Raw genomic sequence first — 20,764 nt, 5'->3', positions numbered from 1 at the left:
GCCCCGCCGGCCCCGCGCGCCCGGGGCTCCGGGGGACAGGTAGGAGGCGGAGGGATAGGACCCCGGGGGCGGGGGCGGCTCGCCCCTGGGCTGCTGCAGGAATTTGACCCGCCCGGCTCCCGGGGAGAGCGCCGGATCCCCGCTCCGCGTCGCGCGCCCTCGGGCGGGGGTGGGGGAGGTCGCGGGCGCGCAGGAAACCCCGGGAGCCTCGGGGGCTGGGGCCGGGCGGACAGACGCAACCCAGGCGGCTCCTCTGCCCTCCCCCACGTCGGACGCAGTTCCGGCGCGGGTCTCCCCGGTGCCGCTGCGGCTGTGGGCCTGGAGCGCCCGAGCCCGGGTCCCTGAGCCGCCGGCCCCGAGCCTCACATCGCAAGCCGCCCCTCTCCGCCCCGGGGGCTGCACGGGGCCCGTTCCCCCAGCAGGGCGGGCGTGGGGGAGATCCTCGCGTGGGGACCGGGAAGGGCGCGCGGGGCCCCTAGACGCCGGCCCCCGGCACGCCCCGCGCGGAGCCGCAAGACCCGCTCGGCCGGAGTCCGCCGCTCCCAGTAGCAACTATAAATAAAAGTTCTTTTCTTCTTTCCTTCCTGCCCTCTTTCCTTAAGCTAGGTTCATCACCGCCCCCTGAAGGCAGTCTCTTCTTTAGAGAAGCAGCATCTTTGCCGTTAGCCCGAGAACAAGGCTTCCCGGGCACCTTGGCTTCCCCTCCCGCGCGCGGTTCTTATACGAGGGGCCGCAGAGGCGAGGCTGGACCGCGGCGGTGCGAGCGGGAGTCAGCACGCCACCGCCCTCACCACCACCCCCAGCCGCGGGGACCTCCGGTTTGCAGAGAAAATGATGCCTACGTGAATCACAGTTGGTGCTAAATTAACGGAGCATGTGCATGGTTAAATGTGCCAGGTTATATCTGGCTGAACTTGGCGTAGGTATGCTCTATTTTGTTCTTCTAAACTGCAATCATTTTATGCTTAAGAAAATTAAAGAGAGCAATGGTAGAATTTCAGATTTTAAAACTTAAGCATACAAGCCAGTACTTGTTTAATGTTTTGTACTGAAAGGGGCACGTTGTGTATGTCATTCTCCAGTACAGTGACATGTACACACATGCACACCTACTGCACACATGCACGAGACTGCACTCAGACACTCTGTAGCTGCTGCACTCGCACACATCATATGCGTGCACACACCAGACTCCACACAGGTATTTTGTACACACACACACACACACACACACACACACCCCTTAGGGAACCTGCTTGTGGAGCTTCTCCAGTACAGAGAAATGCTGGCTTGGGTTTAAAGTAAGATAAATTAACATTTTTAAAGCATTTGAGTTGAGTTTTAAAAGTGCCTGCAGAGACTTTAATAAACATTTTTATTAACGAGTTTTTAAACAAGCGCTGTAATGGCTTTTAAAAAGAATCTCTTGGGCTTCCCTGGTGGCGCAGTGGTTGAGAGTCCGCCTGCCGATGCAGGGGACGCGGGTTCGTGCCCCGGTCCGCGAGGATCCCACATGCCGCGGAGCCGCTGGGCCCGTGAGCCATGGCCGCTGGGCCTGCGCGTCCCGAGCCTGTGCTCCGCAACGGGAGAGGCCACAACAGTGAGAGGCCCGCGTAACGCAAAAATAAAAAAATAAAAAGAATCTCTTGCTGAATTAAAACAGTGAGTCTGATTGCTTTGATTCCGAACTCCCGGTCTTTTAACAAGAAGTTTTTGTTTTTTTTTTTAAGGAAGTATTTGTAATTGCCCTCTTTCTTTCCCTCTGAAACCCTGAAAGAAGTTACTCTTGAACTTTTAGAAGCCAGTTATAGACGGGCCTTCCCTCCCTCACCGTGTGAGCGGCACGGCCGCTCCGCTGCGCCCCACGGCATCCCCTCCAGTCCCTCTGCGGGTGTCCAGGTCACCTGTGGGCAGCCGGGAGGGAGGAACAGGCCGCCCCCGCCGCGCCGGCCCAGGAGACCGAGGGTAGCGCGGGACACGGGGTGGGTGGGGCTGGGTGGGGCTGCCCCTTGCCCCGCCCCACGCGCTCCAACCCTGGCTTTTCCCGCAGGCCGGGCCGAGATGCGGCTGCTGCTGCTCGTGCTTCTGCTGCTGGCTCCGGCGCCCGGGTCCTCGGTGAGTTCGACCCTTCCTCTCCACCCCGCCCCGGGAGGACCCTGCTGGGGGGGCGAGGGCGAGGGCTTGGCCGCGGGCCGGAGCCCCCGACGGCTGGAGCACCCCCGGCAGTGGCGCCATCCCCAGGAGAGGGCCAATGTCGGCGACGGGGACGGTGGGGTGGGAGGAGCGAACCCTCGGAGCCAGCTCCTTCAAAGAGGGGTGGGACCTTGAAACTTCCCGCCTGGCTTTGGGGCACAGTTTGCAGAAATGGCAACGTCCCCGCACCCTCCCCCTTCAGAAGGTGATGGGGGGCACTGCTAATGCTGGCAACGTCCTGTCCGGGTGGTGTATCACGGTGGAAGGAAGAGCGGGTCAGTGCTGGCACCACCAGGGCTAGGTGGCCCACCCCACCAGATGTCTGCCATCTGCCTGGGACCAAACTCAGCTGCTCCTCCATGGGGCTGTTTGGGCCTAGAGGTTTGGGGTGCCAGCCATTCCCCACTGCCTTTGGGGTTAGCATCCAGAGCAGGGCTGACCGACAGAACCTTCTGAGATGATGGAAATGTTCCGCATCTGTGCTGTCCAATAAGATAACCACTCAGTTCATGTGGTTACTGAGCACATGAAATGAGGGTAATGCAACTGAGGAACTGAATCTTATTTGATTTTGATTAATGTGAATTTAAATAGACCCATGTGGTTAGTGGCTACCGCATTAGCGCAAATTTAGAAAGTGGACACAGGAAGCCAACTGGTGATCACAGTAGTGGTTTCATTAACAGGGTCCCGAAGGACAGGGCTCCCTGGAGAACATACCTGGGTTCTATGGAGGTACAGAGAATCTTCTAGACCACAGGACCCATCTTTGGGGAAGGGACTGTCTGCAGAGCAGGCCTTGGTCCTGGAGGCTGCTCCTGCCAAGTTTCTCCTGCGTTGACAGGATGGAGGGCACAGATTCCATCCTGTCCCTGGAGAGCGCTCGGCAGGGGGGGAGACCCACAGCCCTACCCAGCCCTCTGAGGCCAGCAGGAGGACCCCTGAGAAAGGACCCAAACTGTTTGCTGCCTTGGGGAGGGCAGGGGAAATGATACCTCAGTGGAAATGTGAGTGGAGGATGAGAAGGACTCCTTTGACCAGGGCCGAGAGGGGCAGGCAGGGATGGACGTCTGCAGTGGGCACTGCTCCAGAGCCCCACGGATTCAGCATGGGCCACAGTCAGAGCAGAGAGTGGGCTACAGCCCCCTTCCTCATGTCCTCTCCACCACCTTCTGGCTTCCCCGGGTCACCTTTGCCTCCCCATGGTCCTTGTTCCCTAAGTGCCACACTCTGAGGTCCTCGGCACAGGCTTTTATCCTAGTGCCTGGCTGCATGAAGCTCAGAGCTCGGGGGTGGGGGGGGCATGGTGACAGTGTCAGGACACCAGGATGAAACTCGGAGCCACCTCTTAACAGCTGTGACCCTTAGCAAATCACCAGGTCTTAGATTCCTTTAATGGGGGTGGGGGTGGGGGGGTAATAACACCCACCCACAGGTTGCATGCAGGTGAAGTGAGTCAAGGTATCCATAGCAACCTGGGTCCTCTTAGGTGCTCTCTCCCTTAGAGACACCTGGATAGCTGGGGCTGAAAACTCTCCATACCCCCTGCACTGTCTGGGGGAGGGTGTGGCTCAGGCTGGTTTTAGCTGGGTGCAGCCCCATGGCCCAGGCCGGTTCTAGCTGAGGCCAGGACTCCCCCACCGGGCTCCCAGAACTTCATGGGATCATTCTCAGTGCTGACAGCAGAGTGAGTCGCTGGTTAAGGAGGGGTAAAGCACCAGGCCCCTTGCCGCGCCCAGCCCCAGGCTGGTGGGGGGAGGCTTCACGAGGGGGCCTTCCAGTCTCCTCGCCTCTGCCTCTGTTCCCACTCCCACCCTCACCCATGCACGTCGGGCAGCTGATGCCCTGGGAACAGTGCAGCAGGAAAGGGGGCTCCTCGGTTGCCCAGGTGGGGGTTGGAGGAGGAGCTGGTGGGGTGCTGAGAGCGGCAGGAGGCAGGTGAGGACAGGCCCAGGGTGAGGGTGGACTGGAGCAGCTCATTCTGGCTTCACACCATCATGTGGCTCATGGTTTGGGTAATTATAGAGAAACAAGATGTGTCTGTGCTGCTGCTGGCTGACTGCTTTCTTTTTGTCAGAGAAACTAAAGTACAGGACAGGGCCTGGCTCTAGGATGCCTGCTTCACGGGTGCTGGGCTCGGGGGCAAGGGGATGTTTGTAAGGCTTGGTACTTAAGGGGTCCTATATTCAGGTGAGTCCTCCCCCACCCCACCCTGATGGCACAAGGTGGCTGGGTGGCAGGGGTGCCCCTTGTTGCCTTGCCCAGGCTGTAAGCCCAGCCCAGTTGCAGGGAAGGGTAGATTGGGGAGGCTCAGTCTCGTGCTTCAGGAGTAAGACTGACATCCAAACAGGACTTGGTCAGAGGTGATCCGTAGCCAGGCTGAGGCAGCAGGATGAGAAAGCAGCAGTTCTTGTGGGCCGCCTCCAGAATTCTTATATTGTAGTGATGAGTCTGGAGGGGAGGTGCTTGTAGTCCCTGGAAAGTCACCCTCCAACCCCGACACTCAGTATCTTCCCCTTTAAAACGGGAACGGATCCAAGTAAATTTCAGTTTAAATGTCGCAGAGAGAACACATTTATATTCTGGTTCGCTGGTTTTTAGAAGCTTGGCGATTTTGGCCCAGTTAGAACTGAAGGGGAAATGATTTGAGGAGTGAAAGCTCAGACCTTTGGTCTGGCTGACCCTTTCTTCTTGGTTTTGTACGTGGTTCACTGCGTGTGTGAGTTGTTCTGATTCAGGGTTCTGGTTTTATTATAAAACGAGGAAAACCTGATGTTTGGCACCGAGGCGCTGAAACAGCACTGGGTAATCTGCGCGTGCGCAAACCTCCAGCCTCACCCGAGATCCCGTGACGCTGCGGGTGGCTCGCGACGGGAGGAGGAGTTTGCTTTTCCATGTTAGGACGTGAATTCTTCCTCTGGAAAATGGCAGGGATTTTTTTTTCCCCTAGAGATTCTTATGTCGTGATGCCCTAAAATAAAGTCCCCTTCCAGCAAACAGGACATATTTCCAGTCCACCTTTTGCCTCCTAGCAAGAAATCAGGTCCAACACCTCTCCAGCTCCTTAGGCCTCGGCTAGTGTTGGCGTTGGTTCTCCAGGTGAGGTTGGTGGGAACCTGGTGAAAGAGCAGAGGCCTGGAGTGAAGACAACCTGCTATTGTGTCCACCTGTTCCTACGTGGCTCCCTCTCTCTCTGCCTCTCTCTTCTCCATGCACTGGGGTCCGTCAGGTTGTTCTGAGGAGTGAATGAAAGAATATGTGTGTAGCATGTGGGCTTCTGATGCCAGCTGCAGGGTGTCAGATCTTTCGGGTGGGAAACTGTATCTGTTAGGATTATTTTCCTGTTACAGAGTCCCAAATAACAGTCCTTCCACAAGAAAGACTTGATCCCTCTTTCAAATAAACACCCAGAGGTCAGAAGTCTAGGGATGTTCTGTCTCACCACATCCTCCAGGCTCCAGATTCTTCTATCTTTGCTTCACTATGTGAAGCCTCTATTCCCAAATTACCTTATAGTTTAGAAGGCTGCTCCAACTCTAGCCATCACATCTGATTTCCAAACAGCAGGAAGGAATACAGGAGGAAGAAGAAAAAGGACAAATGCACATGCAAGCTATCTCTTAGGGACACCTTATTTTATTGCGTTTGCAGATATTGCATTTTTTACAGATTGAAGGTTTGTGGCAACCCTGTGTCGAGCAAGTCTGTCGTTGCCATTTTTCCAACAGCATTTGCTCACTTTGTGTCTCTGTGTCACATTTTGGTAATTCTCACAATATTTCAAATTTTTCATCATTATATTTGTTAGTTATCTATGATCAGTGATCTTTGATGTTACTATTGCAAAAAGATTACGACTTTCTGAAAGTTCAGATGATGGTTAGCATTTTTTAGCAATAAAGTACTTTTTAAAAATAAATGATTTTATTTTATTTATTTTTTGGCTGTGTTGGGTCTTTGTTGCTGCGCACGGGCTTTCTCTAGCTGTGGCGAGCAGGGGCTACTCTTCATGGCAGTGAGCAGGCTTCTCACTGCGGTGACTTCTCTTGTTGTGGAGCACGGGCTCTAGGCACACAGGCTTCATTAATTGTGTCATGGGCTCAGTAGTTGTGGCTCACAGGCTCTAGAGCGCAGGCTCAGTAGTTGTGGTGCACAGGCTTAGTTGCTCCGCGGCATGTGGAATCTTCCTGGACCAGGGCTCGAACCCGTGTCCCCTGCACTGGCAGGCGGATTCTTAACCACTGCGCCAGCAGGGAAGTCCCAAGTACTTTAAATTGAGGTATGTACATTTGTTTCTGGTTTTTTTTAGACACAGTGCTTAATAGATTACAGTATAATGCAAACAACTTTTATAGGCACTGGGAAATCCCCATATTTGTGTGATTTGTTTTTTCACGATATTTGTTCTGTTCCGGTGTTCTGGAACCAAACGTACAATATCTCTGAGGTATGCCTGTACTGGAGGCTGCTACCCAACACTTTTATGTACATCTCACTGACAAGAATTTAGTGACATAGCTGTGGTTAGCTACAGGAAATCTGGGAAATGAATTTGGAGGTGGGGGCAGCCAGGTATCCAGCTAAGAGTCAAGGGTTCTCTTAATAGGAGAAGGGGAGGATGGATACTGGGGGAGTCCTGGGAGTCCCTGCCACAGATCGGCAGGAAGAAACCACAGCCCCCACTCCAACACACACACACACACACACACACACACACACACACACACACACGAACGCACGCGTGCACGCACGATTAGATTAAGTTCTTATTTTAATAGGCCACAGCTACAAAAGCATGGCGCTGCCCGTGGGCAACAGTCCCCGCACAGGTGGAACCCTACCTGCCTGATGACACGCTGTTCTTCCTGCCCTTTTGTATCTCCCTCCTGGAAGGGCATGCTCTGCTGATCCGTGGGCTTCCATTTAAGGGAATGTTCGCAGACATCTTGCTTCTCAAACCAGGCTCTTCCCAGCCAGGGGATATCACGGTCAAGGGAGAGATATCTCTGCCCCCAGCTTGGCGGCTTGCCCACTGTACTTGGCAAGTAAGGGAGGCTGGTGGAGGTGGCGTTGACGGATGAGAAGGCCGGCTCCCAGCTCCTTATGGTGACAGCTGGCCAGTTCCACAAATGAGTATGTCCGGGTGCCTGGCGGTGCTGCCGTCCTGAAGGCTTGGCTCTAGCGGACAAGATCTCAGGTTCCTTGCAGGGGGTGGGGGTGTTTTGAGGCAGGGGACCTTGGGGGAGCCCTGAGCACCCTGTGGGGCTCCGAGTGCTGAGTCCCGCTCCTGAGTGTCTCCTCCTGCAGGCTCCCAGGGTGAGGCGGCAGAGTGACACCTGGAGCTCCTGGGGCAGCTGGAGCCCTTGCAGCCGGACCTGTGGAGGGGGCGTCAGCTTCCGGGAGCGCCCCTGCTACTCCCAGAGGTAGGAAGGCGGGAGTGGGCCAGCTTGTAAAAAGAGGGCAGGCGTGAGGGAGCAGCTGGGTCTCGGGCTAGGTGTCCCGGGCCAGTGCCAGGCCACAGGGGCAGGACCTACGACGCAATGGATTTGTGCTGGGAGCAGTGTTAGTGGAGAATTTGAAATTGAGTCATTTCCATGTACTTACATTCTGACTGCAACAACAACCTTATTTCAGCGGACTGGAGCCATTGCTGCTTCATCCACCCCGAGTCTCTAGCTCCTCCTCATGCAGTGCCTGGCAGGCACAGTGAATTCTTGTTGAATTAATGAATAATCTTCAACAGTTTAACCTGTGTGGTTTCTCTACTGTCAGCCTCTTTGACAAGTATAGATGTTTTTCACTCTAAGTGACTTATTAAGCACCTGCTCTGTGCTCTGCACTCTGATAGGTACTATAGGGTGCAAAAGAAGGGGTGATGACACCCTGCCTGTCAGTGGGTTTAACTGTTCCTGAAAACTTTGCGTGAAGAGGGAGAGAGATAAGATATTATTCTAAGTGCTTTATCCTCATTTACTCCTCAAATGGCAGAGTAATCTTACCAAGTGGGTAGGTATTACATCTTATTATGTCTCCAAGGGCAGAATTTGAGGCTTCTCTGGGAATTTGCTTTAAGAGGCAGAGTGGCCCCAAGTTAGACAAACTCCAGGGTAGTTAGACTTCTGGGTCTGGCTTCTCCCGGGTATAAACAGAGGGCTGATTAAACCTACCTAAAGGGATTTATGTATGCGGCCATCCCCCTCCTCTCCTTGCCACCCCTCGGGCCCAGTGGTGCCCACCAGGTGGCGCCACCGAAGCTGGGGGGCCTGCAGGGGAGCCCCAGGAGGGGGCGGGGTGTTAGGTCATGGGGGTTCGGGTCTTCCCAGCGCTCTCGCCCTGCAGGAGAGATGGGGGCTCCGGCTGCGTGGGCCCCTCCCGGAGCCACCGCTCTTGCCGCCCCGAGGTAAGGTAAAGCCCCTGGGGGTGGGGGACAGCTTCCCGGACGCCCTGCTCGGCTGACATCCTAGCCCTGGGGGGCCCTCCTGTCGGTGCACAGCAACCCCTTCCTCACCCCCCCTGAAATGATAGCTTCGCCCGGGCAGCCCAAGGCCCCTAGAGCGGGCGCACGGGAGTCCTGGGGGCCCGACCCCGCCTCCCCGAAGCTACAGCGGGGGCTGGGGGGACAGGACCCCACCTCCCCGGGGCTAACCGCGCGGCAGACACCAGTGGTGGACCCACGAGCCCCTTCCCTTGTCCGCTCCGCCCCGCAGAGCTGCCCCGACGGCGCCCGCGACTTCAGGGCGGAGCAGTGCGCCGAGTTCGATGGCCAGGAGTTCCAGGGGCGGCGGTACAAGTGGCTGCCCTACTACGGCGGTAAGTGCGTGTGTCCCTCCGACTGCTGCCCCACCCTGCGTTGCCCATGCTGGGCCCCATCTTTGGGGGATCTCTTTGCTACACTGACTGCATTTCGCAGTTCTCATTACCATATTATAGACATGTTGTCGAATACATTTAAAGAAAAACCTACAGTACCCCCAGCAGGGCACAACAGTGGTGGTCGTTTTGAGGTTTTTCCATCCTTTTCCCCTCCATATATACGTTTTCAAACAAAGCCTTGGCCAAGCCGCTGCCGTTTTGAGCCTTCTTTAGTTCGGCCTGCTCCCGAAGCATTCCTCACGTGGCAGGAGGCATGGTGGGGGGCCGGGCGGGGGGTGGGGTGCGAGGTGGGGAGTGGAGTCTGTGCCGGAGTTTGGGCAAACTGGGGGCTGGGCTGCAGGGGGCTTGGTGTAGCAAGAGCTCATTTACTCAGAGTCTCTGGGGCCGGAGCCCGGCTCTGGGTACCTTTGAGGAAGATGTAGGTCATTAATTTTTAGAGCAATACCGTTAAAGAAAACAAACAAAAAACACTAACGTGTGTACTTAAAACATTTTAGATGAGTCAGACCATACCTTAGGATAATCCTTCTGAGTAGTAGTTTTCACTGCTCACTGTGAATGACTCCTGGAAACTCTGTGGCACTCTGGATTCCAAATCAGTAAACATATCCTGTGTGTGCTCTGGGGTGGGGAAAGGGTCTTGGCCAGAGGGGGGCGGCCCCAGTGGGGTAGTTTGCATTCATTGCTCCTCCCGGATCCTAAGGTGAAGGTATGTTGAAAATAATTTAAATATATATGTTATAGAAAAATTAGAACACAGAAGAAAGGTTAAAAAGGGTTGTTGAGGGATGCCTTCTTTGTGGTGGAGGTGATTACAATCCTATTAGCACTTCTGGGCTGTTTAAACAATGGGTATATAATATTTAGATAAATATAAAAGTTGAAAAAAGAAAAAAACCTTAACCCTATCTCTTTCATAGGATCCCGGCTAGCATTTCATGCTAGCCCTTTTCACATTCTTCTCTCTCGGTTTACATACTTATAGTTATTGCATAGTATCACTTTGCACTCTGTTATAAGCATCTTCCCACATTACTGTCTAGTCTTCATAATCATAGTTTTTTTTTTTTTTTTTTTTTTTTTTTTTTGCGGTATGCGGGCCTCTCACCGTTGTGGCCTCTCCCGTTGCGGAGCCCAGGCTCCGGACGCACAGGCCTAGCGGCCATGGCTCACGGGCTTAGCCGCTCCGCGGCATGTGGGATCTTCCCGGACCAGGGCACGAACCCGTGTCTCCTGCATCGGCAGGCGGATTCTCAACCACTGCGCCATCAGGGAAGCCCCCATAATCATAGTTTTTAATAGCACAGTCAACACGCGTAATATTCTAGTGATAGATAATAGAGTAGCTGATTGTTAAAACTTGGTCTATTATAAATAATAAGGCTGAGATAGACCTCTTCAAATGTCTAGCTTTTTCCTTATTCTGGGATTTTTCTTCGACTTGATTCCCAGGGATTCCCAGAGATGCAGCAGTTGCGGGGAGAGCATCCCTTCTCCCTGGATTGGGGGTGGGATTCTGAGCCACTGGGAGTATGTATGGCGGTGTAGGCCCCTCCCAGTCGTGGGCCCGCATGCTTCTGGCCCCTGCCCACACTTCGCTGTTGCTAGGACAGGCCTTGAACCTCACTCAGCCTCTCAGCTTTCCCCTCTTGCTCGCCGCAGCCCCAAACAAATGTGAACTGAACTGCATTCCCAAGGGGGAGAGCTTCTACTACAAGCACAGGGAGGCCGTCATAGACGGGACACCCTGCGAGCCTGGCAAACGGGACATCTGCGTGGATGGCAGCTGCCGGGTGAGTCATGCCCCCACCCCCACCAGATGGCTTGGGGCCTGTTGCAGACGTCGCCCAGCCCCGCACCAGCAGGCCAGGGGCTCTCATGACTTTGACGTCTTCTCAAGACTAGTTTCTAAGGTGCCTTGCATCGCAGATGCCCTGTGACCCTCTTACCTTTGCTCTTTGAAAACTGTAGCCCCACAGTAAGAGGAACCCTCTGGGTGGCGCTGTGAATGCTGAGGCTACCACCTCTTCCGAGTAATTTTGTTTCCATGCTGCTCTTCACAGCTGCTCACAATTATACTAAATGAACCTCTCTTCCATTATTCTTAATTCTTTCCATTCCCCTCTCCCACCCTGGATTTCCTCCTATTTTCAGATACTTGAAGATAATGTCCCTATAGCCTTCTCTCCTGTATCCTCAAATCTTCCAGACATAAATATTTTAATACATTCGCCAGTGTATTTCTTTTTTAAAAAAATTTTTATTTATGTAATTTATTTGTTTTTGGCTGTGTTGAGTCTTTGTTGCTACGCGTGGGCTTTCTCTAGCTGTGGTGAGCGGGGGCTACTCTTTGTTGGGGTACATAGGCTTCTGATTGCAGTGGCTTCTCTTGTGGAGCATGGGATCTAGGTGCACGGGCTTCAGTAGTTGTGGCACGTGGGCTCAGTAGTTGTGGCTCACGGGCAAGTAATAGAAACCCAACTAAAATTGACTTAAGAAAAAAAAATGCCATTGAGGGAGGGGGATGGCTGGCTGCAGGTGCTTGAATGATGAGGCTGGAAACATCTCTCTCCTTGTCTCTTGGGTCAGCTTAGGGGCAGACAGGTTCTTCTGATGAGGTGTGAAGATGGCCCAGCAACCCAGGCTTCAGTTGTCCCAGGCTGGCAACCCCCTGGGACAGGGCGCCCTGTTCCCAGGAGTTCCAACGACCTGGGGTTGCGTTTGGCTTGTCCTGGCCTGGGGCTCCCCCTGGGAGCTTTGAGCAAGGCATACAACCCGCTGATTGGCCCGAAGCCACTGTTGGGGAACTGTATGCAAAGTCTGTGGGAGAGACGTGGCTCCCACAAAGGAAGGAAAATGAGGTGCTGTTGCCAGAGAAGGGGACACGGGTGCCGAGTAGGCAGAAGAGGTGGATTGTCAGCCACAGGCCAGATTCAAGGTTTACTCGGCCCCCATGGCTAGTGAATGGACTGCGCCTTCTGGACCTGGCTCCGCGGCCAGGGTTCGAGTCCTGGTGTGGCCGTGACTCACTCTGGTCTCTCCCATCTCCCCTCATCTCTGCCTGGCAGGTTGTCGGCTGTGACCACAACCTGGACTCGTCGAAGCAGGAGGACAAGTGTCTGCAGTGTGGTGGTGATGGCACGACCTGCTACCCCGTCACAGGCGTCTTTGATGCCAATGACCTCAGCAGAGGTGGGGCTCCTCCCGGGGTCCACAGACAGTTGAGACAAGGGTCTGTTACCTGCTCCTTCCTGGCCTGTCTCTCTCACTGGCTGAGTTGCTCTCGTGGCACTTAAAGGGTCTGATCTGGCACTCAGGTCATGAAAGGCCTGAGGTCATGCCTCAGGGTGGAGGCCAAACCCTTGTCCAGGCGGCTGTGGGCTCACACTGGGATCTCTGCCCCCTTATCCAGTAGCCACCTGGATGCCTCCTCATCTTTTCCCACACTGTCCGCATCTGCCCCCTCCCTTCCCGGTCAGTATGGGTGCTGGAGCCTGCCCGCCCCTCCGGGCTTTGTAAGGCTGTCTGCTCCTTCAGGAACACTCTTTCCCAAGCACCCGGCCCTGCCTGTGTCCTACTTGCCCTTCCCTGACCCCACCTGTGCCACCGGGCACTTAGCATCCTCAGGGCCACCTCCTCCCTGTGGCCAAGTGGTCCCGGAGCATCTCTGTCCCCTCAGGCTACAACCAGATCTTCATAGTTCCCGTGGGGGCCACCAGCATCCGTATTGAGGAGGCGGCTGCCAGCAGGAATTTCCTGGGTGAGGAAAGTTTTGGGTCTGGGGCAGGGGTGGCGGGTCCTGCCAGGGCAGCTCACCTGGGTGCTCGCCCCGCACAGCGGTGAAGAGCATCCGTGGTGAATACTACCTCAACGGGCACTGGACCATCGAGGGCACCCGGGCCCTGCCTGTGGCCAGCACCGTCCTGCACTATGAGCGGGGAGCTGAGGGGGACCTGGCGCCTGAACGGCTCCACGCCCGCGGCCCCACCTCGGAGCCCCTGATCGTCGAGGTGAGCAGGGCTGGCGGGAGAGGGGGGCGGCCGGCGGGAGGGCTGTGGGCTGGGCGGGCGCAGCCCCCTGGCATCAGGCCTCAGTGGGGACCCTCCTGCACAGCTCATCAGCCAGGAGCCCAACCCTGGCGTGCGCTTCGAGTACCACCTGCCCCTGAGTGCCCCCCGGCCCGGCTTCAGCTGGAGCCACGGCTCGTGGGGCGACTGCAGCGCCACGTGTGGCGGAGGTGAGGGCAGGGCCCCGGGCAGGGCCCCGGGCAGGGGGTGCGGCTGCACGTGGGGCTTGGCTCTCTCCTCCAGGCGCTCCAGCTGTGGGTGCAAGGTGCACAGGTAGAGGGAGACAGCCTCACGTCATGGGGGTCACCTGGGGGAAACCCAGAGATCAGAGGACTCGAGGAAGGGCCCCCGCCCAATGTAAGAGAACCAGAGGGCTTCCCCGAGGCAGTGGCATCTCACAGGAGACAGTATGCCATTGGCAGTGGAGGCTGGGCCTGGAGCTAATGGTCAGGTGTCAGAGCAGGGCTCCATCGCCCACAGATACAACTCTCTGAGCCTCGGTTTCCTCATCCGTAAATTGGGGATGGTGATGGCAGCCTACCCCAGGGGGTCATTTGAGGCTTAATCAAGGCGACACTTGGGATGTGTCCAGAAGGGTGCCTGGCCCAGAGAATGCATTTGGCGAGTCTGGACTGACTGGCTGCCTGCTACGGCCGGGCCTCTGCAGGTCAGCAGACCCGCCCGGTGTTCTGCACCATCGACAATGAGGTCTACCCCGAACACCTGTGCCGGCACCGGCCGCGGCCGGCTGACCGCCGCCCCTGCAGCCCTCAGCCCTGCCCACACACCAAGCGGTGAGGCCCTGCTGGTCCCCTCTGCCCCTGCGGACCCAAGCTCTTGGGTGGGAAGGGAGTGGGGTCCCTCAGCCGCTTTAGGTGTTGAGCAAAGAAAGAGGTTGCGGGGCTCCTCAGAGCTGTGGCCAGAGGGGGAGGAGCCAGCTGTCAGCCAGGTGGGGACAGTGGGGGGAGGGGTCCTGAACATGAGACCCCGGGCTATTCCGTCCTCCCTCGTGAGCCCACACAGTGCCCAGAATGTCCAGGCTGGCGGCGGGAGGGTTGGGGGGTATCAGAGGCCCCGTTTGTCTGAGCTGGCAGGGGGTTTGGCAGATGCCAAGGAGTGGGCCAGGGCTCCGTCCAAGGGGCCCGAGGGCATCGGCAGTGCCTGTGTTTGTGCACAAGGGACCTCTTACCTGCACCGGCCCAGAGCGTGGCCCCTCGCTGGGGCCCAGCGTGTGCGCAGGAACAGGTGCTCCTGGGCCACAGGCTCCCCGGAGGGCTGTGCAGTCCTTCCTCCCTGTGGCCTTGGTGGCAGCTGGTCTCTTGGGATGGTGGTGGGCGTGACTTTGCATGTGGGCTGGTTCTTTCTTCTAGGTCCTTGGGCCCCATGGCCAGGAAGGGCCACACCCCACTTGGGTGAGCACAGCCCCTCCTGGAGATGCCCCCCACTAAGCTCAGACCCAGAGGGGATGGAGTCTGGCTGGGGTTGATGGCTGACCTGGGAGAAGGAGGAAGGGGGACACGGGTGAGGACAGGAATGCTGAGAGGGAGGCAGCCAGACTCCATGTTTATAGGAACCAGTGCACAGTGGTGGGAATGGGTGAGCAGGGCCTGACCTTGGCCTTTGCGCAGGCCTCTGTGCCCTGCACCTGTACGGCCTGATGCTCAGAGAATGGGCCGGGTGGGGGTCCCCCCTCCACTCCTGTGCCCCCTCGGTCCTGGACCTTAGCCCCTGCTGCAGGGCCAGCCTCACCGCCCTCTTGCTCCCTGCCAGCTGGAAGACGGGGCCCTGGACGCCCTGCTCGGCCTCCTGTGAGGGCGGCTTCCAGTCCCGCACCGTCTACTGTGTCTCGTCTGATGGCGCCGGCGTCCAGGAGGCTGCTGAGGACGCCGAGTGCGCGGCCCTGCCTGCGAAGCCCCCTACCACGCAGGCCTGCAACCTGCAGCGCTGCACAGCCTGGAGCGCGGAGCCCTGGGGCGAGGTGAGGCCCGGGCCTGACTAGGAGGGGCGGAAGTCAGGAGCTGGGTCTTGGGCCTGGGCCGAAGCAGGGCAGGGCTGGGAGGCTCGTCCTCCGCGCCCCGGGCAAGCAGATCCTGGGAGTAAAGTGACCTGCCACGTGGTCTTGGAAGCTGTGGCCAAGGCTGGGACAGGGAGCAGGGGCTTGGGCTCCTGCTCCCGTGTTCTTCCTCCTTCTCTAGGGTCCCAGGCTGGGTGGGGAAGAAGAAGCCAGGCACGTTGTTTGGGGGCCAGGGAGAAACAGGGGCTGCTGGTCACTGCTTCTGGCACCTACCTATGTTGCAGTGGCAAATGAAGGAATGTGGAAAACGCACCTCAGCTGGGTATCTGCAGCCATGGTTCAGGCTGTGTAACCGCAGGAGGATGACTCAGTCTCTCTGGGCCTGGGAACTGGACATGGGGCAGTAGGGTGCTGTCTGCCTTCCGTGCCAGGCTGGTGGGCCTCCAGCTGGGCGAGGACCAGCTCGTGCTGACAGCCCGGTCCTTACAGTGTTCTGTCAGCTGTGGCGCCGGGGTCCGGAGGCGGACCGTCACCTGCCGGGGTAACGAGGGGTCTCTGCTCCACGCCACGGCATGCTCCTTGGAGGACCGCCCCCCCCTCACTGAGCCCTGTATGCATAACAGCTGTCCCCCACTCAGTGACCAGGCCTGGCACGTAGGCTCCTGGGGTCTAGTGAGTACTTACCTCCCCCATACCTGCTGCCCAATCCCGGTCCCTTGGGTCTCTGACCGGAGGCTGCACATGTGCCTGTCCTTGGGTCTGACACACAGTACCAGGCGCCTTCCTCCTTCCCCCTGCCTTATAGGTACCCCCCACCCAGTCTCAGGGTCTCTCTCCCTTTGTGGGCTTGTTTTCTCTTCCCACTCCCATCCCGGGGGCCCCAGTGCTCCAAGAGCTGCAACTCGGGCACTCGGAGGCGCCAGGTGGTCTGCGCCATTGGCCCGCCCGGCCACTGCGGGAGCCTGCAGCCATCCAGGCCTGCGGATGTGGAGCCCTGTAACACGCAGCCCTGCCATCTTCCTCCAGGTAAGGACAGGAGGGGCAGCTGGTACCTGGCCCAACCTCCTTCCCTGCTGTCAACCTGGCCAGCCCTTCCTGCCGCTGGGCCTTTGCCTGTGCTGTCAGCCACCTGGAACGCTCTCACACATCACTGTGTGTGAAGCCTTTGCCACCCACAAAGTCCAGCTCTAGACAGCCTCACCAGGCAGCCCTGTTTCCCGCCTCGGAGGTAGCATCCCTTACCTCACCCCCATAGCTCACTGTAACTGCTGTCACTCTTAGGTTGTTTTCCTGGTGCTGCAGTGGTTGTACATGGCTTGTAGGCCTACTAGCTGTAAGCTTCTTGAGGTCCAGGTCCCCTTCCTTCTTTCTGTTTATACCCCTGCAGAACTCAGCTAGCGCGTGCTAGGTACTCAGTAATTGTTGAAAGACTGGGTGACTGAGTGCAGAGAGGGAGGCGGTCCAGGAAGGATTGTCCTCGCGTACTGCCTCTGCCTTCCCGCCTTCCCTCACCCCCGTCCCCAATGGGAAAGAAGGTGTCCCAGTCGTGAGGAGCTGCAGGACAAAGGGCACAGAGGCCAGCAACTTACTTGGTGTGAGGAAGTGTTACTGAGGGAAGGCGTGGGTTGGGGCTGAGCCGGGGGGTGGGTGGTCGGCCTCGTGATACTGCAGAGAGGCGTTTGGCCCTGATGTGCCAATGATGGGGGAATGGTTGGGTTCCAGTGGAGGCACATGGCAAGGTGGCTAAGAGCCCGTGGCCTGGAGTCAACAGCTAACCTGGATTCAAATCTCCCCTCCACTGCTGACCAGCCGTGTGGCCCTGGGCAACTGCCCCTCCTCTCTGATCCTCGGTTTGCCCACCCGTACAGTGGGGTTAATAAGACCGACTTGCCAGGCTCGTGATGATCGCTTGGCACAGTGTCTGAATACACAGTACTCCACAAGCAAAGAGTGGGTGGCAGTGGCCTGAGGCCCTGGGGGACCCTGGGCCGGGCTCCTGGGGCTCCTTTGCCTGGACCTGGCCCTTGGGGTGCACAAGCAGGAGGCTCCTCGGGCTCTTACAAGTCCAGCTCCCTGGAGCCACTCGGTGTCCCAGGACCCTGGATGCCTTCCTGGAAGAGGCTGTCCTGAACTTGCCCCGGAGAGGCATTCACATAGGTTGAAAGGAGGGAAACAGAAAGAGAACTTCAGGCTAGGCTGAGTTGTAAAAGAAATAACCTTCATTGCTGTTTTCATAATTGTAAAAGTAATTATGTTCATTGTGGAAATGTGGAGAATTTAGAAAATTAGTATATAGCAAGAAACTTAAATTACCCTTGATCCCATCCATTGTTGGGATAAATCTTTAGGGAACTTCCTTGTAACATATGTGTGATTTTGTATCTCCTCTTTCCCCCTAATGACATTTGGTGTGTCAACATTTTCGTCTTGTGATTTCTAGGGGCTCCACAGAAGTCCATGGTGGGTATGAATTTAGAATTTAGGTGGTTCCTGCTGTTTTGGGTACTGTAACTAGCGCTGTAGTGCTTACTGGCAAGTGGACCCGGAGGAGGGGCCGAGGGTGCAAAGAGGCGGCCCCCTGAGGGGTGGGCTTCTGAGCGGACACACCGGACAGCTCTGCTTCCCCGTCTTTTCTAGACTCTTGAGCAGTGCTCGCCAATAGAAATAGAAGGCAAGTCCCACATGTCATTTAAAATTTTCTAAGAACCACATTTTATTTATTATTTTAAAGGCTTATTTATTATATATATTTATTTATTTTTGGCTGCATCAGGTCTTAGTTGTGGCATGCGGGATCTTCATCGAGGCACGTGGGATCTTGCAGCGCGCAGGCTTCTCTCTAGTTGTGGCGTGCGCGTTTTCTCTTCTCTAGTTGTGGCGCATGGGCTCCAGGGCATGTGGGCTCTGTAGTTTGCAGCAGGCAGCCTCTCTAGTTGAGGCATGCGAGCTCAGTGGTTGTGGCGCGCGGACCCAGTTGCCCTGCGGCATGTGGGATCCTGGTTCCCCGACCAGGGATCGAACCCACAGTGCTAAAATTTCACTGGTGTAGTCAATCTCGATTTAGATGTCATGAAATGTACAGTTGAAAAAGCAGATTCACATCCCCAGGTTGTTCCAGACATACTGAAGCATTTTTCAATCAATGAATCAAGTATCAGTGTTTAAATTTAAAATTAATTCTAGTTCGGTAAAATTTAAAACTCGGTTTCTCGGTCCCACAGGCCACATTTCACGTGCTCAGTAACTGTGAGATCAGTAGGGGCCCAGGACCGGCCCTCGGCGCAGGGTATGGGGGTGATGACAGGTCTGTCCAGGGCAGGTGCTCTTTGGGCTGGGGCGATGCTGAGGGCCTCAGGCCTCTGGCTACCGATTAAATTTGTCTAATAGGCCCAGGGGAGCCACTGAAAGTTTTGGAGCTAGAAGTGACACCATGAAAGATGTTTAGGACAGATTTGGCACCTGCCTGAGTGTCAGGCCGAAGTGGAGAGAGTTGAGAAGCAGCAGCCAGGTGGGGAGCAGGGTGCAGAAATCCAAGCTCTTAGAGAGAATGATGGGAATGGAGGGGACGCCGCTGGCCCAGCAGAGCCTCATCCCCTGTGGGTGTGGGTGTGGGAAGGGGCCCTGGACTCCAGGTTGAGCCTGAAAAGGTGGCAGAGAAGAGTTACAGGAGGGGAAGCCAGAGGCAGGGTGGGCTTGGCAGAAAGGTGCCTTTCAGGCAACGGAGCAATAGCAGGAATCCCAAGTCTGGCTGGGGACTGTGAATGCAGGGCCGAATGTGGGTAGGAGACCAGAACAGGGGAGAGAACTGGAATCAGCCTGGTCCGAGGTTTTGGCCCAGGTGGGATAGGTAATAAAATGAAAGCAAAGATTTTACCGCTTCTCTACTGGAATCTTCCAACCCTAAATTATTATTTTTTAAAATATTCCCTGGAGACTGGCAAGATGTCCGCGTGAGAATGGAATTTTCACTTATTTTATTTTTTATAACTTTGTTCCACTATGTAGTAATATGTTTATTGTGGAAAATTTGAAAAACTAACAAATAGAAGGAGGGGACCCCCCCCCCGTCACCTCTGCCTCGCAAAACACACAAAGCACTCAGAAACTTTCACTGTGAGCATTTTGGTTTTTTTGTTTTTTAAATTTATTTTATTCAAGTATAGTTGATTTATGATGTTGTGTTAGTTTCTGCTGTACAGCAAAGTGATTCCGTTTTATTTTTTTAAAGATTTATTTATCATTTATTTTTTATTTTATTTATTTTTGGCTGCGTTGGGTGTTAGTTGTGGCACGCGGGACCTTCATTGAGTCATGCGGATCTTTCGTTGCGGCGCCTGGGCTTCTCTAGTTGTGGCATGGGTTCCAGAGTGTGTGGGCTCTGTGGCTTGTGGCACGCAGGCTCTAGTTGAGGCGCACGAGCTCAGTAGTTGTGGCACGCAGGCTTAGTTGCCCCGTGGCATGTGGGATCCCAGTTCCCTGACCAGGGATCAAAGCCACATCATGCCCTGCATTGTAAGGCAGATTCTTTACCACCAGACCAACAGGGAAGTCTCCAGTTTTATATATATATATATGTATGTGTATAAGTATATATGTTCTTTTCCATTATGTTTTATCCCAGGATATTGTATATAGTTCCCTGTGCTATACAGTAGGACCTTGTTGTTTATCCATCCTATATGTAATAGTTTGCATCTGCTAAGCCCAAATTCCCCATCTATCCCTCCGCCACCCCCCTCCCCCTTGGCAGCCACAGATCTGTCCTCTGTGTCTGTGAGTCTGTTTCACAGTCACTGTGAGCATTTTGGGGGTGTCCTGCTAGTATTCTTTTGGGTATCATTTTAAAACATTCCTATTATCCTAATTTTATCTACTCAGCCTTTTGCATTTTTTCTCTAATATTTCGTGATGAAAATCTTTTTAAGAACTTAATATTGAGGTGTTTAAACATCATACAGTGTAGAGTTCACCCATGCTAATGGTACAGTTCATGATTTTTAGTAAGTTTACTAAGCTGGACAAGAGACAGAAATTTGGATCACACAGGGAAGTTGAAGAGCTGTGTGGTGAGCAGCCACGTGCCCACCATCAAGTTCACAATCAATATTTTGCTGTAATTACTTTTTCATCATCTGCTCTCTATCCCCTCATCTATTAATCCAATTGTTTTTAATATGGAATTTTTTAAATTGACGTGAAAATCAATAACACAGTTAACCACTTTAACGTATACTGTGCGCTGTTTTTATTTATTTATTTATTTTTGGCTGCACTGGGTCTCCGTTGCTGTGCACGGGCTTTCTCTAGCTGTGGCGAGCAGGGGCTACTCTTCGTTGCGGCACGCGGGCATCTCACTGCGCTGGCTTCTCTCGTTGCAGAGCATGGGCTCTAGGCGCGTGGGCTCTAGAGCGCAGGCTCAGTAGTTGTGACGCACGGGCTTAGCTGCTCCACGGCATGTGGGATCTTTCCAGACCAGGGCTCAAACCCGTGTCCCCTGCACTGGCAGGCGGATTCTTAACCACTGCGCCACCAGGGAAGTCCAGATAGACAGTGTGCTCTTATTTGTTGTGTTCATAATGTTGTACAACGACCAACTCTCTAGTTTCAAAAATTTTCA

The 20,764-nt window shown here is 55.3% G+C and overlaps 1 protein-coding gene across 1 annotated transcript in view; it reads left to right on the top strand.

Annotated features, from left to right (window-relative positions):
• Positions 1 to 231: 231 nt before the first annotated feature.
• PAPLN (papilin, proteoglycan like sulfated glycoprotein) overlaps positions 232 to 20,764 on the top strand; it is a 33,927-nt gene continuing 13,394 nt past the window's right edge. Inside the window, exons 1-15 of the mRNA XM_067028182.1 lie at positions 232 to 923; positions 2,051 to 2,115; positions 7,501 to 7,616; positions 8,533 to 8,593; positions 8,901 to 9,003; positions 10,729 to 10,859; positions 12,135 to 12,258; positions 12,746 to 12,826; positions 12,904 to 13,076; positions 13,180 to 13,303; positions 13,801 to 13,927; positions 14,504 to 14,545; positions 14,904 to 15,111; positions 15,637 to 15,819; positions 16,032 to 16,173. Coding sequence (XP_066884283.1) covers positions 875 to 923; positions 2,051 to 2,115; positions 7,501 to 7,616; positions 8,533 to 8,593; positions 8,901 to 9,003; positions 10,729 to 10,859; positions 12,135 to 12,258; positions 12,746 to 12,826; positions 12,904 to 13,076; positions 13,180 to 13,303; positions 13,801 to 13,927; positions 14,504 to 14,545; positions 14,904 to 15,111; positions 15,637 to 15,819; positions 16,032 to 16,173 — 1,729 coding nt within the window. The 5' untranslated portion in view covers positions 232 to 874. The remainder of the gene's footprint in view (positions 924 to 2,050; positions 2,116 to 7,500; positions 7,617 to 8,532; positions 8,594 to 8,900; positions 9,004 to 10,728; positions 10,860 to 12,134; positions 12,259 to 12,745; positions 12,827 to 12,903; positions 13,077 to 13,179; positions 13,304 to 13,800; positions 13,928 to 14,503; positions 14,546 to 14,903; positions 15,112 to 15,636; positions 15,820 to 16,031; positions 16,174 to 20,764) is intronic.

This window comes from Kogia breviceps, chromosome 3, assembly GCF_026419965.1.
Source record: "Kogia breviceps isolate mKogBre1 chromosome 3, mKogBre1 haplotype 1, whole genome shotgun sequence".
Taxonomy (NCBI): domain Eukaryota; kingdom Metazoa; phylum Chordata; class Mammalia; order Artiodactyla; family Physeteridae; genus Kogia; species Kogia breviceps.
Note: the sequence above shows the minus strand (reverse complement) of the source record. Positions and strands in the feature narration are given on the sequence as shown.